This window comes from Abramis brama (assembly GCF_963993115.1).
Source record: "Abramis brama genome assembly, chromosome: 12".
NCBI lineage: Eukaryota > Metazoa > Chordata > Actinopteri > Cypriniformes > Leuciscidae > Abramis > Abramis brama.
In genome coordinates, this window is record NC_139974.1 from 10,315,372 (window position 1) to 10,334,858 (window position 19,487).

A 19,487-nucleotide genomic window follows, 5' to 3' on the forward strand; every position below is an offset into this window, starting at 1 on the left:
GTGCTTCAATGGAATCTTGAACATCAGACCATCTGTGCAAAGGAGTCACATGATCAAATGTTTCTTAAGCAGAACATCAGCATATTAGAATGATTTCTGAAGGATCATGTGACACTGAAGACTGTAGTAATGATGCTGAAAATTCAGCTCTGCATCACAGGAATAAATTACTTTTTATGATGCATTAAGATAGACATTTTTTTTAAATAGCATTATTTCACAATATTACTTTTATATTTCTATTAAATTTTTTTAATCAAATAACTGCAGCCTTGGTGAACACTGAAAGAAGGCTTTTCAAAAACATAAAAAATTAATAATTACCACAAACTTTTAGGTATTAGTGCATGAAGCTACATTCGTTTATTATATTATGTTTTTAAAAATATGTAATTATTATATAAAATATATAATAATGCTTTAATGTAATTTATTTAGGCTGAAACAGTTAGGATTTTTTATTTATTTATTACTTTTCAGCATTCTAACTGCAACTCAAAAATAAAACTGACATTTTTTGAGATATAAGAACTATTGAGAAAATATATAAATATAATTCTATATCATTAAAACATTATAAATGCAGTGAACATGGGTCAAGTAGTTCACAAACACTTGATATAAAGAAACACATCATACATATTGTTTATTAGTGCTGATTTATGAAAATGTGCTCACAGTCAGAGATAATTTCATTTCATTGTTTTATATGGAAGATGTCCAATTGTACACTTTTAACATGAAAAAACATGAAATACAAAAAAGAAAAACTTTTTGAAAAGAGGACTTTATAAGTACAAAAACAAACAATGTACAAGGTGCTGCATTTCATCTTTTTCTCCCCCTGTGTGCTTTCCGTTGAGAAAATTAAAGTGCAAGACAAACACCAGGGTTCAAATGTTTTAAAAAGAAACTGCCCAACTCCGAACAAATATCAGATCCTTTTGTAACTTTTTAAAAACACATTCAATACACAAACCATGCATGGACTGACTAAAAAAGAGCTGGTACTTAGATTAGAACATTAGACATGTTAGATGTCTATGGTAAAAATGTCAGGGTAAACTCATAGCATAGTACTGACACGCACAACAAATGAACACGTACGCAGATTCCACGGGGTTGATAGAAAAACGAATGAACAATTCTACATGACTCGGTGAGAAGTTAATGTGCTAGACACGTTCGCAATTGGTTTCTTTTGAGTTTGTCACAATGAAACATAAGAATTACCAACACTGATGGGTAAATTACAACACACTCGTGTGACCAGCGTGTCATTTTGGTTTTCCTTCTTTTTGAGGGCAACAGTTTTGTGAGCCTTTACCAAACAGTAAAAACAAATGATCCACTCCACGCTTCAGAGCGTAATCACAACCTCATAAATAATGCAAAGAAAATGGATATTTACAGAGCACAGTGGTTTGTATGAGGCACTATGTTTTACTGAACGTTTTACATTTCCGCGGTGTGACATTGTACTTGCAACAAAAAATGACATTATTTGTCAATGGACTATGAGGATATGAATAATCTATCCATAAATGGATGGAAGTGATCATACGCCCGAATGTTTAATTTATTCCCATGGAATAATATGGAAGCTCATTTCTGCCACAGAATAAAAGAATAAAAAAGGTGACTGAGAAAAATTCCCGACTTTTTTCTTGCAATTACAAGTTTGTATCTCACAATTCTGACCTTTTTTTTCAGAATAGCGAGTTTATATCTTGCAATTCGGACTTCATAACTTGCAACTGCGAGTTTATAACGGGCAATTCCGAGTTTAGATTTCAACAGAATTGTGAGAAAAAAAGTCAGACCTGCAAGTTTTTATCTCGCAAGACTTTATAACTTGCAATTGCAAGTTTATATTTCTCAATTCTGAGAAATTAACTCACAATTGCGATAAAAAAGTAAGAATTGCGATTTTATAGCTTGCCGGACTTTATAACTCGCAATTGAAAGTTTGAATCTCGCAATTCTGACTTCATAACTCGCAACTCCAACTTTCTCAATTCTGAGAAATAAAATCGAATTTTTATTTCGCAATTCGGACTTACAGTACAATTGCGAGTTCTCTCAAATCTCTAAATACTGAGTAAAAAAATAGAGAATTGTGAGATATAAACTTGATTGCGAGAAACGTCAGAATTGCAAGATTTAAACTCAACTGCGAAAAAAACAGAATTGTGAAACTACTCAATTGCGAGATAAAAAGAATTGCGAGTTTAGATGTCTCAATTCTGAGAAATAAAATCAGAATTGTGAGAAAAAAGTCAGATCTGCAAGTTTTTATCTCACAAGACTTTATAACTTGCAATTGCAAGTTTATATCTTGCAATTCGGACTTCATAACTCGCAATTGCGAATTTTATCTTGCAATTCTGGCTTTATAACTTGCAATTGCAAGTTTATATTTCTCAATTCTGAGAAATTAACTCACAATTGCGATAAAAAAGTAAGAATTGCGAGTTTATAGCTCGCCGGACTTTATAACTCGCAATTGAAAGTTTGAATCTCGCAATTCTGACTTCATAACTCGCAACTCCAACTTTCTCAATTCTGAGAAATAAAATCGAGTTTTTATTTCGCAATTCGGACTTCATAACATACAGTACAATTGCGAGTTCTCTCAAATCTCTAAATACTGAGTAAAAAAATAGAGAATTGCGAGATATAAACTCGATTGCGAGAAAAGTCAGAATTGCGAGATTTAAACTCAACTGCGAAAAAAACAGAATTGTGAAACTACTCAATTGCGAGATAAAAAGTCAGAATTGCGAGTTTAGATGTCTCAGTTCTGAGAAATTAAATCAGAATTGCAGGATATAAACACAATTTCGAGAGATAAAGTCAGAATTGCGAGAACTCGATTGCGAGATAAAAAGTAAAAAATGTGAGTTTATATTTCACAATTGGGAGAAAAAAAGTCACAATTAGTTATTTTATTTCCTGGCGTAAACAAGCTTCCATATAAAATAACACTTTTAAACTGCTTTCAATCACTTTTCAGATATAAAAAGGAACTTTTCAGCTTCAGATCTGTCAAATCTGATTATTTACACTCATTCCTCAACTATGTAATTTCTCAGATGCACATTAATCTAATGTTCCAGTTTTCAGTCATTCATTTGAACGTTGCAATTAAGAACTGTCTTAGTAAATGACTTCATTAACTGTTTGTGGTTATTAATGTAAATTACATGTTTTTTTTGTCAATGTACTCTTTAAAAAAGTAAGTCAGATATTTTACTTCACAGGATACAGAATTGCTGTTGTCAGGATATTGAGATATAAGTATTGAAATCTCAAGACTGCAAATGAGGCAGAATATTAGAACTGTGCACTGCCTTTACAAGGGAAAATAAATCATAATATAAAACACAAACGATCAAAATGCAACAGGCCCTACCAATACCACAAAATAAAAGCTCCTTCAATTATAATAAAGACTTCAATTCATTTTGGTTAGAGTCAAAATTTCAACCTTGAGTAAACTGAGCAGAATTAAACGAGACATTTATAGCACATTCATTTGACGAGCCTAAATGTGTTTTCTGCTGATGCACCGCTAGCAGGCTGTCTGACAGCCGTTACCGTTCTGCTAACATTATACCGTAGTAATTCAGCACCAGTGAGCAGCGGACGTTCAGTGCAGTCAAACTGCTGATTGCTGAAATCACTGCGTTGTGAATCACAATCATTTGCGTAGTTAAACCCGTTTCGCTTTTTTAAAGCACCATTACTCTTTAGTAAAGTTATCACTTCCACTCATTTCCCATCTCACATATATTACTACAATATTTGAATAAATAACTACATCTGACTCCAAATCTCTTCATAAATAATTGGAGTGGCTTTGTTTTTAAACGAATTGCCTATTTAACCCCTTTATCCATCAACAGCCTCCGCTGAGATTATCATCTTGAGTAAACTTTAAAGGAGATTTTTTACCTCAGTTCATAGCCTTTCAATACTTCTGAATTTAATAAAGCACATCAAATGAATTATTTGAACTGTAAATTATCATTTTTTAAATAATACTTACAAAAATTACAAATAAAATGTCAATTTTATCACAACAATTTTCCCTCACATTTATGAACTTTTGGCTAAGATCAAGTGTAATATCTGAAACACAAACCACTAATAAAAATGGTGTATTTAAAGGCTATAGAAATAGAGCAAAATTCTCTTTTAAGAGATGATCAACACAAAGAGAAGCTATTGTGTTTTTGTTTTTAATAAATAAATAATTAGTACTTATTTCAGTCTAAATTTAAATAATATAATCAAATTTTAGAAATTTTTTTGTACATGCTTTTAGGGTGACAGTGCACACTTTACTAGTAACTAATAATAGGAATAATATTTCATAGTAGCAATATAGTGACGATGGCTATACATTTGGAAAATTTTAACCTATGAAGATATTCTTCTGGGCTCACAGATAAACTATTTACATCTGTTAAGTGCTATTTATGTTGCTGTAAGAAAACAACTGGACAGACCTGAACGAGGGGGGGTTTTGAGAACGATCCCGAAATCACAGCCTCATTTGCATATTTAAAGGGACTTAAGAGGTTTTCGTTTTTCTATCCACCTACATTGTGCACCATCTGAACCAGTAGTGTCGTCTTGACCTTCGCAACAGCAACTAGATGTAGTAATTTCGAAGCTTTGTATATCTTTATCTATTTGTGACGTTAATAATACTTAAAAAACTGAACTCCTAACTACTAACCCAATCATTGGGTGAGAGAGGGACTTTTTTAGAACCCTGAAGTTGCAAACCCGTAATATAACTCTTTGTCATCTGAACAGCTACAAACACACTCAAATGTCTCTCAATTCATGTTTACAAACACAAACATGCAAAGATGGTTAGAGCAATAAAAGATGGACTGCCCTTTATGGCACTGAGCGTGACTATGAATTGTCTTTTTTAAATGTTTAGAACTGAGCTGGACCAGATTGGACTGTTATTTGCGAGTATATCTGTTCAATTTCCAATGCACTAAAATTCACTCTTTCTTGTTTTAGGTCACTTAAATTCATAATCTCTTCAACAGCATTCCTGAAATCTTCAGGAATTCACTAATGTGTCATGTTATTAATATGAAAATATGAGTGTAGTTGCTGTTTGAAGGCAACAATGACAGGTTGTACTTCTCTACATTTTTTTTTTAACACAGAAAGCAGACATACCCACTCAAGCTCAGCCAAGATGGTAAACCTCAGTTTGACTACAAGCTAATATGCGATTCACAGAAGCACTGGAAAGGCTCTGAGAAAGGAGACGGTTTGCTGTGCTGCTGTCACGGGGCGTCGGGTTTGGGGGTTTCTCCAGACAAGGAGCCGAAGCAGCTGGAGATACCTGCTGAGTTTGGCATGGAACCGGCATGTGGCTCCACAGGAGTCAGAGTAATTTCCACTTCTCCTCTGTCCTCTAATAACGTTGCAGGCGGGAGGTGCGGGAGGTACGAGATGGCGCTCTGTGGCACTTCTAGGGGAACAGGCCGTCCTTCTCTGTATAACGGCGCATGTTGGATGACCATCCTCCTGGTGGTCAGTTCGAAACCGGGTTGGTTGGGATCTTGCATTAGCAGGACGGACTGCTGCTTCTCCGGTTCTGGTGCAGGTTGACACTGCACCACTACGCCTCTATTCTCAGCGTCTGTCACTTCCTGGATGGTCGGAAGTTGGCTAAGCATCAAGCCTGGCTGGTCCTGGATCACAATTTCTACCAACTGCGAAGGAGTTGGGGGAGAACAAGAAGGCATGGCCTTTCGGATTACTCCTCTTGTGAGCAAAGCTGGATTTGGATTCGAGGTTGGGGCTGACAGTGCCTGTGGTGCCACGTCTTCAGGTCTTGGCTTTCTGGGTCGTCCTCTTTTGCGTTTTGGAGCAACGCCAGCAGCTGACACTGAGGTGGAAGGGTCAGGGCCCCTCTTTGGAGCCGCCGGTCGCGCTCTCTGGACGACAGGGGTCGGAGCAGCGGAAGTGGCGACCGTGACCGAAGTTTTCTCACGCTCAGGGTAAGAGAGACTCATGCCTGATGGCAGAATCATAAGAGGGACGGTGCCGCCTGGCTGAGAGGGTATCGTTGTGACGGTAATGGGCAAAGTGACTTGAACACTTCCCGAATCGGATGGTGCCAGACACGGTGGGGAGGTTTTCTCTGGGACGGTGCCCCTGGGAAGGAGCTGAGGCAGCTTCTTCATGTAGGCCTCCACTCGAGCCGACTCCACCTTGTTGGTCGGTTTATCACTGACCTGCTGCTTATTGGATGGCGGCTGTTCCACACCGTCTTTATCTTTTTGCTGCCAAAAACATCACAGTGATACTTTTTTTCTTAAAGTATTATATTTACTATTTATAATACTATTTACTACTCTTAATATGTGATATTATCGCAAAACGAGCCCTTAAAGGGTTAATTCACCCAAAAATTTTAATTATGATTTACTCACCCTCAAACCGTCCTAGGTGTATATATGACATTCTTCTTTCGGCCAAACACAGTTGGAGTTATTTTATAAAATATCCTGGCTCTTCCAAGCTTTATAATGGGAGTGAATGGTACCTTAGATTTTGAAGCCCAAAAAAGCGCATCCATCCATCATAAAAGTAATCCATACGGCTCCAGGGGGTTAATAAAGGCCTTCTGAAGCCAAGCGATGCATTTTTGTAAGAAAAATATCCATATTTATAACTTTACAAACTATAATCACTCGCTTCCGGTAATGGCAGTATGCGAGTCTAGTTCCAGCGGAAGAGTGACCTCTGACCTGACGCATGGCGTATTGATGAACGCTGAGTACAGAGGATAGAGCAAAACAAAACACCGTCACGAATTAGAGCGAGTCTAAAGCGAGTATTTTTACAGAGAAATGTGGGAGGAGCTTGAGTGTGTTGCCCCACCCTATTTGTTTGAATCACGAAATGCGACTACTCTCACCTAAGCTTACGCTACTCCTACATCCTACATCGGGTAAGAAGTCATTCTTCAGCCGGAACTTGAACTCTGGCAAGCCAGTGATTATTGTTTATAAAGTTACAAATATGGATATTTTTCTTACAAAAACGCATTGCTTCGCTTCAGAAGGCCTTTATTAACCCCCTGGAGCCGTATGGATTACTTTTATGATGGATGGATGCGCTTTTTTGGGCTTCAAAATCTAAGGTACCATTCACTCCCATTATAAAGCTTGGAAGAGCAAGGATATTTTTTAATATTACTCTGACTGTGTTTGGCTGAAAGAAGAAAGTCATATACACATAGGATGGCTTGAGGGTGAGTAAATTATGGGATCATTTTCATTTTTGGGTGAACTATCCCTTTAAGGATTTATTTTGTGATAATGATTGGCAACTTAGGACCTGGCTACTTAACAAATAAATAAATAAATGGCCAATAAATATCTAATTCAGTTAAGAAACATAACAGTACAGAAAAACAAATGTTATACAAATATTTGCAGCAATCTGAATCAACTGTTCTAGAGAGTAGAGCAAAAATGACTAATGAATAATTATGAATTATTCGGATTATTTTATTTGCACAGTAATACCTTATTGTCCACACTGCCACTATCCTCCTCTGCTCCACCTGCTCGGGAAGCTGCTGAAATCTTTTTGATAACCTTATGAGGTTTGGAAGATCCACCTAATAAACCAGGCAAAACCAAATGTTATTATCATTAACTAAAACCATTAAAAAAATTTTTTTTTTTTTTCATTACCTGAAATAAGATAAAATATAAAAACAAACTTATTTTATTTCATCTAGCTGCCAAGGCAACATTTCTCATTTCTCAAGTTGAAATACTAAAATAACTAAAACTTGATAAACACTACATAAACATATTAAAAAAGAAAAACTACTAAAAATGACAAAAGCATTACATTCTAACTAAATTAAAAACAGAAAATATAAAAATTAAATCTAATTAAAAAAAATTAACAAAACCTATAACCGTATATGAATGATACTACAATAACTCTGAGCAAAATGTAACATGTCATCTTACTATACTTGACATGTACCTGCAAGAGCGGCTGAGGTGACGAGCTCGGCTTGGCTGCAGCGTGGGTTGACGATGTGCTCCTGCACGAGGAAGCGTGCGATTTCTACCACCGTGTCAAAAGAACGCTTCAGGATCTTTTGGGCCCAGTCACAGATGAGCTCACAGGCTGCTTCGGTGACCTCTTGCTTGTAGGTCTGCACCAGTTCTGTCAGTTCAGACTGGAGGTGGCACATCAAATGGGTATATAAATAGAATATTTTAGCATAAGCATACGTTTATGTTAAAATTAACCGATAGCCTGTATTTATTATTTTCATGTTGTGAAAGCAAATTAGAGAAAAAGTCTGTAGTGAGAAGACAATCATACCGGGTCATTTTTGAGGTCCAGGTTGGGCAGTAACGGCATGTTTAACACAGTCTTTCGACGTATCCCACTATAGCAGTATGTGCTGGAAATTATGTTAAGGGACAATATACTATACACTAAGTCTTATCGAATTAAAAGAGATTTTTAGTTTGAATTCAGTTAAATGATTATCAATTGAATGGGATGAAATTCATTTGTCAAAAGTATTAGACATACAAGACATCTTAAAACCAAACCTTTACAGATATATTCCACCATGGAATAAAAAATAGGTAATTGTGACTTTTTATTTCGCAAATGTGAGTTAATATCTCACAATTTGAACTTTATAACTCACAGTTGCAAAAAGTCTGAAAGGGGGTATAAACTAGTGATTATGAGGGGGAAAAAGTCAGAATTGTGAAAAAAAATCAAATAAATTATTCTGTGGCGGAAACAGGCTTACATTGTATCAAGAGTGTTGACAATGTGCAGAAAGCCATCTAAGAATCTTTAACAGTGCAACGTGTGTGTTTTCATGACATTTATGAATCACTGTACAATCAATCTGATGATATGGTGTCTTGGACTTCTCTATATAGGGTTTTGGAAATATTTTGAGGCAAAAATGTTTGTCTGTGTTTTATACAAATTAAATTAAATCAGGGACAAAAGGATATTTGGACTGTCCTCTACCGCCCAGTCTTCGTGCTTTAATGTTAGGGAAGATGTCTCGGATGATTTTGCCAAAATTTGCTGCACTTAGAGGCCGATGCTGTAAGTTGTCACAGTGCTTCCTGTTTAGATATAAAAGAGGTCAGTAAGCAATCATTGTATTTTTGTGAAAAACTGAAAACATGGACAGAAAAAAACAGATAATTGTCCCTTAAAAGTCTAGGTAAACAGCTGGAAAGTGTTTACCTATATAAGATATACATTTATTAGATGTAACCACAATACTGCCTATTGGAAGCATCGTAAATACAAGTTTCCTAGTCGGAAATTAGACATGAACACCCACTCAAGTCGTATTTACAACTGGGAAACTCTGAGATCATTTTGATACCCGAGTTTCTGATTTGGATGTGTCACAAACTTTAAACGATTGCTGCTGCAACTGGTATTCTTTATTAGTTTTTTCCACAACAGCTACATCACCTTGTCTTTTCATTAAAGTGGTACATATTAAACATACATGAATAACCATTTGAAGCATATTGTATGTTTCATACACACCGAAAATAGCATGTATTTGACCAAAATTTCAACATCATCTGCATGCTGTCTATCTAGCGCGGTGAATGTTTATATGGTTGTACGAGTGGGATGCTAGATTTTATTAAAAATTAAATATCTTCAATACAGTTTGGCTTTAATAAGATTTTTCCAAAGAAATTCCTATACTTTTCCGACAACAAATCTGTCCTTACCGGTATGTCTCGTAAACATCTTGTTTAGGCAGGCAGGTGTCAGGATGTTCTTCCAAGTGGCTACGGATCCAGTTACAGGTGTGAAGCTGGTCTGCTGTGTTGACCGAGTTTGAATCGCCACTGGTGCACACAGAAAAGCAGTTTGTAAACATGTTTCAAATATAGCATTTCTTAGCTCGCCTGATTGGCTAGGATTTAAAAAAGGACCTCAAATATTACTATTCAGAACTGATATATTTAAAAAATAAATGGATCAAGGTTGACTGAAGTTTGTGTGATTTTATGAGCTGTACCTCTTCTCTCCTGTACTTGGACCTGAGGGTAGCTGTAGATAAAGGTAGAGTTTGTCGTTGTCAGAGAAACGCTGTACATCTTCCTGAGAGGAGACATGTCACAAGGAGAAAGAAGAAATGAGGGGAAAAAATGTGCTCAAAAACACTGCAAATGTACATGTAAACTGAATGAGTGTGTAATATTATACTATACAATAAGACACAGTTGTAACACAATATAAACAAGATTGGTGGTAGCCTAGTTGTTATAGATCTGAACTGCTAATGTAATAGTTGTGGGTTCAAATATAATCTACCACAATTGTGCCTTGATGAGATACTTGAGTGTTTCTCCAGTGTTCACACTATAGCTAACAAAAAGTGTCACTGTTATATCCTTGTTATAAATAAGAATATAACGACTATAACTGAAAATACACTTGATATCAACTATACAATTTCAGAATACTGAAATCTCATTATACTTTATCCACTTACCAAAATTTTTTCCACTTTGCCCTGCACATTTTTACTGTGGAAAAATAAAAAAGATTAGAAACATGTATATTTGTGCAAATAAAGATGGAAAAGAAAAATGTTTTCTTTCTTTTTTCTAACATTTCTGGTAATAACAGTAAAAAAGAGAGTCATTTCTGTGCCACTAGTATCAATACTGACCATTTTAAAAAAAGGTTTCACAAACACTCTTTACTGTCTGCCACTGGTCACAAAAAAAGAAGCCTTGGCCCAAACGAACCACTAGCTGAGCCAATGTAGCTGCTGGGGTTCATCATACAATGACGCAACTTGCTGCTTAACCACCATAGAACGATACATCTTTGGAGAAACTAACTAACTAGTCACAACTGTTTCCCGAAAACATAGTAACTTTGTCACACATCCATCATTCGAACCACGTTGGTTCAACAATTTAGTTAATTAATGACTTCACACACGTGAAGACAACACGAGAATGAACCTCATTGGTTCTTGCGGAAGCTCAAACGTGCTGCGTAACACGAGAATGAACCTCATTGGTTCTTGCTGAAGCTCAAACGCGCTGCGTAACACGAGAATGAACCTCATTGGTTCTTGCTGAAGCTCAAACGTGCTGCGTAACACGAGAATGAACCTCATTGGTTCTTGCAGAAGCTCAATCGTGCTGCGTAACACGAGACTGAACCTCATTGGTTCTTGCTGAAGCTCAAACGCGCTGCGTAACACGAGAATGAAGCTCATTGGTTCTTGCTGAAGCTCAAACGTGCTGCGTAACACGAGAATGAACCTCATTGGTTCTTGCGGAAGCTCAAACGTGCTGCGTAACACGAGAATGAACCTCATTGGTTCTTGCGGAAGCTCAATCGTGCTACGTAACACGAGACTGAACCTCATTGGTTCTTGCTGAAGCTCAAACGTGCTGCGTAACACGAGAATGAACCTCATTGGTTCTTGCTGAAGCTCAAACGTGCTGCGTAACACAAGACTGAACCTCATTGGTTCTTGCTGAAGCTCAAACGTGCTGCGTAACACAAGACTGAACCTCATTGGTTCTTGCTGAAGCTCAAACGCGCTGCGTAACACGAGAATGAACCACATTGGCGAACATGCTTGAGTGTCTGTTTACTGTGAGTTAGTGTTGTCAAAAGACCCGGTACTTCGGTACCAAGTCGGTACAATTTTTTTTTTAAACGTCACGGTACCAGGTTTTCTCAAACCCGGTACTTGATGCGCGTGCATGCCCGAAGCGCGTGCAGTTGCGTCCTCTTCATAAAAGCACTGAGACATGGCGACCGGCGGTGCTGCTGATGTGGCGCTGATGTTTTTGCGCGTGCAGATACGTTATTTCAAATGGCGCGCGGCAAGCGCGCTCATAATAGAAGCGGCGCGCTCGTTTTTCCATGCGCGCTTATGTTCATGGATGCATAGCAACAACAGACGCCACGGGAGAACAAGCGCTTGTGGAAAGAAGAAAGCGTTGCGAACTGCGCTGTCCATGATGACGAGGAAGTATTAGCAAAGAATTCATTGATTTCTAGCCCTTGCATTAGCTTTACTACTATATATAGCCTATTTATATATAGAGGAGAGGAACTATATAGATATATTTATGGAGATGAGAAATAAAAAGCCGTCATTAATATCAGTCCGTCAGAAAAGCATGCTCTAGTCTTATTCTTGGCTGGATAACTCCTAGCAGGTTTAAAAAGCCCTTTTAAAATTAAATATGAATGCAGTTTTGGATTAAATAAAAGTACAGTCAAGTCAAATAAAACACGTTTTATCTTTGGTAACGCTACAATAAGATACCATTCATTAACATTACTTAATGCGTTATCTAACATAACACATTGAGTAAACAATATATTTTTACAACATTAATTAATGTTTGTGAATATTATTTAATACAAACACTTGATTGGTCATGTTTGTTCACTTCATTCATTGTGCATTAAATAATGTTAACAGAAATAATGTTAACTTTTGATTTTAAAAATGTATTTTTAAATTAACCCCTAAAGGAGAATAATTGCGACAGTATATAACTATTGTTTATTGTTAGGTCATTTTATCTAATGTTATTTAACAAATGGAATCTTATTGTAAAGTGTTTTTAATACTACAGTTTCCATCTTTGTAACTGTGATATACACTTTAATATAATTATGTAAATTTAATCTAAATTAAGCTTTGGTACCGAAATTGGTACCGAGAACCGTGGATTTTCACTGGTATTGGTACCGAATACTGAAATTTTGGTACCGTGACAACACTACTGTGAGTTGATGAATGTTTATATGTGAATAAAAGCCTAAATTCGATCTGTTCAGTGTTTAAAGCGATTGTGTTTCTTCAGAAAATTTGGACTAAACCACTCGATTTATATGGATTAGTTTTATGATCTCTTTATGAACTTTTTGAAGCGTCAAAGTGGTAGTTGCGTAGCTGTCAAAGGAGGGACAGAAAGCTCTCAAATTTCATTAAAAAGATCTTCATTTGTGTTCTGAAGATGAAAGACTTGGAATGAAATGAGGGTGAGTAATTAATGACAGAATTTTAAATTTTGGGTGAACTAACCCTTTCATTTTAAAGGTAATATACCATTTCTTCTGGTAATACAGATTTAAGATTGTCTCTGAAACACAATGAAGAAAGAGTAAAAAGTAGTATTTCTTACGAAATGTTGCTCTTAAGCTTCTGCAGCAGCATACTGGGCTCCGTCTCCCCCTCCCCAGCCGAGGCTTCTGTCTTTACCTGATCTTCTGCCATGTCTCAACCACACTGGACTGACAAACTGCATTCAGAACCCTCCTGGACCTGAAGCTCTAGACAGAATATGAGGCAAATGTTAATGTGTGTTCACATTAGGTTTCGATTAACTTTCTAGTGTTCTAGAGTCTGATATGCAACAGCATGTTTTACAAAAGTAAATTAATTATAGGTTTATTGAGAGATGCAACCAGGGCTTAACTAACACAATTCCACTGTTGATTAATGCAACTAAATGTCAACAGTAAAAGTTGTAGAGTGTTTGCAGTTTTTAGACCATATTTTTGGTATTAGGTTTTAAAAAAGCACATTTGTTGTTTTATAGTATTTCTTTAATATGCACAACAACATAAAGTCTCCAGACAGTCTTAGAACAAACTGCTTACTGGTAAACAATCAATTCGTCACATGTCTGTAAATGATCATCAGTTTCTCTACAAACTAGCATATTTAGGCCATGTTTACACATGCAGATACAGACTGTAAACACGCAATAAAACCACGCAAGCGCCTACATTCTCCCACGCCTAAACGCTCGAGACATTTTCCCCGTTTTGAAAATACAGCCACTCATGAAACTGTTGTCAGGTCAATCGGATAGCGACCATGCCCAAATACTGCAGGGCTGTTTTTCCTGCCCCAGTCCAGACATTTGCTCATATTCAGCACACACGCACCCAATGAAGTTCTCAACATAAGATACTGATGCTTTCGGCCGGTGTATGCATGATACCAGGATCAAATCCGATCACTCATTATCACTTAAATGCATGATTTAATCTAATATACGGCTAGCATACATGAGACATGCACATTTCTGGTTGATTACACCCATGTGTATCTCTATGTGGGCGTACAGAAAGGCCAACCAACCAGAAACTAGTTGAGGCCATTGGTTATTTATGACCAAAAGCTCATTTTAGCGCAAGTTAACCAAATTCTCAAACGCAACTTCTCACTGATCACTAGAAATAAACAAGTCTGACTTAGCAGCTAATAGGCTAACGTGAGTTCGAACAGGCCGAAGAGACGTCGACTTAACGAAACCAACAAAAACGAAGTTATTTTACTATAATTCAAAATTTAATGACATAATTTGTAAAAAATATATTAAATAAATAAATAACTTTAGCTTTTAGTATATGTATACACAAGCTAGCTATCGTTAATATCATTACCAGGCTGTTTCTATAGAGCTAGCTAGCCACACTTGTACGCCTCAAAAACCTTCGATTATTACATTAAAATACCTGGATTTTCTCATAAAAAAATACCCATTATCATTGTACAAAGTTTACCTAATGCAATATCTCATTCAAATACAAAATAATGATACCGTTTATTTTATAAACGAAAAAGAAACTACCTGAGACAAATATAGAGCAAAAATCCCCTTTCGGCTTATTTTGTGATTGGACGACTGTGTTATGTCTGCCTGACTACAAAGCAAAGCTCGACGCTAGTTGGTTGGTCTGAGTCATCCTACTTGGATACAGAATGAAAGGGCGATTTGATTGGTTAATGGTTTTATGCGAGCAAAAAAAAATAAAAAGAGAATCCTTTTAATATTCTGTCAGGCAACTATCATTTTTATGTACATTTTCATGAAATATAAACAACTACATTGTAATTGGACACAATGATGGACATTTCCTAAAATATAGAAAATGCTTAATATGCTTTTGTATGGTGATATTAATACCAAATTAGCCTTAAAGTAGTAATATTCAATATTTCGTTTTTTACAAATTCAAAGGTAACTTTTTTTAAGTGTACTTTTAAGTACTGAACGCATTAATACAACCCGTTAATTAATGTCAAGCTCAACTAAATCCTAGGAATATGAAAAGATTTTTACACTCACATTTTATTTATTTTTTTACTCCAGTTGTCACATTAAAAAAACTTAATTTAAATTAAGCTTTAACGTCTCAGGGATAGGACAACATCTATATCTATAAATACAAGTGCCAACAAAACCTTTCAGGAAGAATTTCAGAATTATTATAAATTATTGCTACATTTTTTATTGCTACAAATGATCATTATTATAGCAATTACCATTGCTTTTATTAAACAATGGCTATTGTAAATCCTAACAAATTACAACAATTCAATATAATACCCAGACGCAATTTATGCTGCTTTGTCTTTTCTTTCTTTTTAATACCAATCGAGACTTTTATTTTGACACTACTTCACTTGTCTCCATGACTTGTCTCGAAAGGAAAAGGAAGTAACGCATGTTCTACACAAGTTTGACCCTTGTGGGTGATGGATTTCTGATTACTACAAATTAATTTAGTTATTTTATATAAATGTGCCTCTAAAAGCAGCAGCAATAATTCAGGTAGGTAGAGTGCCACTGTATTATATGGGATCCGTTTAAAAACCTCATGCATAAACACTCATTACCCAAGAAAGTGACCGCTTTTATTGAAGATGCCGCTGCTGTAGTATTACAAACTGTCAGTGGGGGAATATAAATAAATATGTTGTATTTTTGTAAGATGAAATGCATGACATGTGTAATTCAAGAGTAGATTCCACAAATAATTTATGTATTTTATTATTATTGTCCACAGCAGTATGAGACTGACAGCGCTGCTTTCGATGGCAGCAAAAGCTGCATTTCCACATGATTATCGTTACGGGACAAACAGACCTTGGACGATCGCAGCCAAGCGGCTCAATCCACCAGGCAAGAAAAGAAGAAAGGTGTTTGTTGAACCTATTGCAAATGAGGAATGGCATGTCCTGAGAGGAGACACAGTAAGTGACCCTTTCTGTGTTTATGTATGAAAACATTTAATATGTAGTGAAAGGATGTTCAGTTTTTTTATCCACCTGACGTCTTCCAGAGATAGCACACGTACGTCTGCAAGATGTCTGTTAAAGATCACTTAATCTGGAAAGCATCTGCTGTTTACTAACATCTGATAGACATCTTTAAGATGTCAGTTTAACATACATTCTAAATCATTACATCTTAAAGACATCTTCTAAACGTCTATTTGACATCTGACAGGAAACGTCCTATAGACGTATTGAAGATGAGCAGAAATACGTCTTCCAGATGTAAACACGCACATCAAATAGACGTCTCTGTGATGTACGTGTGATATCTGGGAGGCATCTTTTAGTCCACTGGAATGTAAATAGTACTGATATTGTTTTCAAACAATTTTCAAACTCTGGGTACTGTGGAAAACATTATTTTTGATTAAAGTCGGCATGAAACGGAAGTTGTGTTTGTCTTTTCTTCTCTATTGTGACGTATATCTGAGTGAAACGTCATTTTCGAACAAGAAAAAATGTAATGTGGCAATTGATTGAATGGTTGTGGTTTGCTATTGCTGTGATCTCATGTGAGTGACAGGTTGCCCCGCCCTCACGCCAGTAAACAAGTCATCTGTGAAGAGATTATTACTGCGTTTGAAATCGCATACTCTCTTGAGTAGGTACTTATTTTGAATAAGTACTTTGTGACCGCTAGAAAAATGTGTGTAGTATGAATGTAATCCGGACGTACTATTCACCATTTTGTCATTACCATGTGACCTTCCAGCATCCATTGCGATCGCTGCTCTGACATTCACAAATCCTCTCCCATGGCCTCATGGGACAGTGAAGTGTCTTCACAACCTCGCCCGAAGTAGTAGTAGTAGGTTACTAGTAATTATGCAGCCTAATTTATTGTTATTACTATAGTAAGTACATGTAGTAACATATGTAACTACTGTATGTCCCCTTAAATTAAAGTGTTACCAAATATAAAGCTAACATTTGAATTTTACAATGGGGTCCCCCCACACTCAAGGATTATTATATTTGGGGGTCCATGGCAAAATATAAAAACACCCTGTTTTTAAATAATCTCCCTGTAGTGGATGTTTTAGCACCATTTAACTTGTGCATGTTTTGTATTATTTCACAATGCATATCTGTATAACATGGCATTTAAATCTGATTCAACCAGGTGGAGATTTTGTCTGGGAAGGATAAAGGAAAGCAGGGCAAAGTTGCTCAGGTGTTCCGGCGTCGAAACTGGGTCATTCTCGAAGGCCTGAACACGGTAGGAGTAAACCATGTATTTAATAAGACTCTTTTCTTTGTGATTTTATTAAAAAGCAGCACTTTAAATTGTTTTAAACATTTTTTACCAGCATCACAGGTATGTTGGCAGATCTGGAGATTATCGGGGTACTTACATCGCCAGTGAAGCCCCTCTGCTGCTGAAGGATATTAAGCTTATTGACCCTACTGACAGGTGAGCATTAAAGGGATACTCTACCGTTTTTTCATATTAAACTATGTTATTCCCTTATCTAAGACGAGTTGATACATACCTCTCTCATCTCAGTGCATGCAACGTTTTCCCTATTTAAAAACAGTTACACGAGTAGTTATACGACCAAGTATGGTGACACAAAATAAAACGTGGCGCTTTTCTAAGCGGGTTAAAAAGGATAACTATAATGTATGGCGTAATAGCACTTTTGGAAGTACTTCGACTGGCGCAGTAAAAAGTCACGCCTGATCCTCTTTCCACTATTGACAGAAGTGAGAGGAAGAGGATCAGGCGTGACTTTTTACTGCGCCAGTCGAAGTACTTCCAAAAGTGCTATTACGCCATACATTATAGTTATCCTTTTTAACCCGCTTAGAAAAGCGCCACGTTTTATTTTGTGTCACCATACTTGGTTGTATAACTACTCGTGTAACTGTTTTTAAATAGGGAAAACGTTGATGTGTTTGGTCACTTCTAAATTCATTGCTGTTAGATATCACTGAATATACTGGGGTAAGCTAAGTGCTTTCAAAGTGTCACCGCGCGCTAGAGCGATTAAGTGCACGCACTGAGATGAGAGGTATGTATCAACTCGTTTAGATAAGGGAATAACATAGTTTAATATGAAAAAACGGTAGAGTATCCCTTTAACATTGCCTTCTGGAGCATCAAACATTCAATACAGAAATACAGTAGAATGGCTCTCAATGTATGTGTTTGTGTCTAATGTTTCTTAGGAAGCCCACAGATATCGAATGGAGATACACTGAAGAGGGTGAGCGAGTGCGTGTTTCTGTCAGGACAGGACGGATTATTCCCAAACCTGTCTTCCAGAGAAAAGACGGCATCATTCCCCAGCAGTGGAAAGGTGGGGTTTCTGAGGAAGGGAAAGGGGTTGAAAGTTAAAAAAAAACAATGCATTTCTTCCTAGAGTTATAAATATTCAAATATTTTATGTACCTTCCAGATGGACCCAAGGACACATCACCAGAGGACACGCTTCAGAAAACATACATGCCATCTTTGAAAACCCTTGAGGAAGAAGTTATGGAGAAATTAAACATTCAGGAAGATAGAAGGCCTCGTAAAAGCTACTGGTACTGAGTTACCACAGAAACTGTGTATTATGTTTGAGCTTAACAACAACAGCGAGATTATTTATCATGGAGAAATAATGTGTGTGTTCTGAAGACTTTGTCAATAAAACTAAACAAATGTTATATACTCCGTTTCCTTGATTTTATGCCACAAACACGTTACTAACCATTACACATTTGCTTATTTTCTGTACAAATGTATACTATGGTTCAAATGTTTGGGGTCAGTAAAAGCTTTATTAAGAAATGAATACCTTTATTCAGCAAGGATGCATTAAATTGATCAAAAGCTACACTAAAGACATTTATAACTTTATAAATGATTTCTATTTAAAATAAATGCTGTTTTTTTTAAAACATCTTGAACATATAAGAATCTTGAAAAAGTGTTTCCACAAAAAAAAATATAAATTTTTCACAATATTACTGATTTTACTTTTTTTGTTTTGTTTGTTTGATCAAATAAATGCAGCTTTGGTGAGCGTTAGAATCTTCTAGACAGGAACAATGAAAAATCGTTCAAATCCCACTCAATATTCTGCCTAAACATTAACCAACTTACCGTAACAACCTCAGCAGCAACAAAACTGCTCAAATAATATTCACATAAAGAGTTATCTATCGGTCTATCTCCACAATAATTCCCAGTTTCTCTCAATATAATATTTATGTTGTTAACTTGTTCGCAGTTGTTTTGTTCGAAGATTTATTGTCATGGTTCGTCACGTTTATTGATGAGATTCCACTCCAC

The 19,487-nt window shown here is 36.3% G+C and overlaps 2 protein-coding genes across 3 annotated transcripts; one reads left to right on the forward strand and one right to left on the reverse strand.

Moving 5' to 3' along the window:
- Window positions 1-621: 621 nt before the first annotated feature.
- On the reverse strand, window positions 622-14,772 carry rfx5 (regulatory factor X, 5). The gene is made up of 10 exons (XM_084130813.1): window positions 14,715-14,772; window positions 13,257-13,404; window positions 10,580-10,613; window positions 10,103-10,185; window positions 9,810-9,929; window positions 9,057-9,176; window positions 8,401-8,476; window positions 8,053-8,251; window positions 7,578-7,672; window positions 622-6,326 (listed from the first exon to the last, which is right to left on the reverse strand). Exons 2-10 carry the CDS (start codon window positions 13,346-13,348, stop codon window positions 5,322-5,324), a joined length of 1,824 nt encoding a protein of 607 aa, XP_083986939.1. The 5' UTR covers window positions 13,349-13,404; window positions 14,715-14,772; the 3' UTR covers window positions 622-5,321.
- Window positions 14,773-15,560: 788 nt separating this feature from the next.
- Window positions 15,561-18,859, forward strand: mrpl24 (mitochondrial ribosomal protein L24). Of its 2 annotated transcripts, none has more exons than XM_084131967.1 (6): window positions 15,561-15,698; window positions 15,934-16,120; window positions 17,328-17,423; window positions 17,515-17,618; window positions 18,377-18,507; window positions 18,607-18,859. In XM_084131967.1, exons 2-6 carry the CDS (start codon window positions 15,938-15,940, stop codon window positions 18,741-18,743), a joined length of 651 nt encoding a protein of 216 aa, XP_083988093.1. In that variant the 5' UTR covers window positions 15,561-15,698; window positions 15,934-15,937; the 3' UTR covers window positions 18,744-18,859. The 2 variants fall into 2 exon arrangements, with proteins under 2 accessions (XP_083988093.1, XP_083988092.1); XM_084131966.1 differs by having other exon boundaries at window positions 15,579-15,698; window positions 15,937-16,120.
- Window positions 18,860-19,487: the final 628 nt, after the last annotated feature.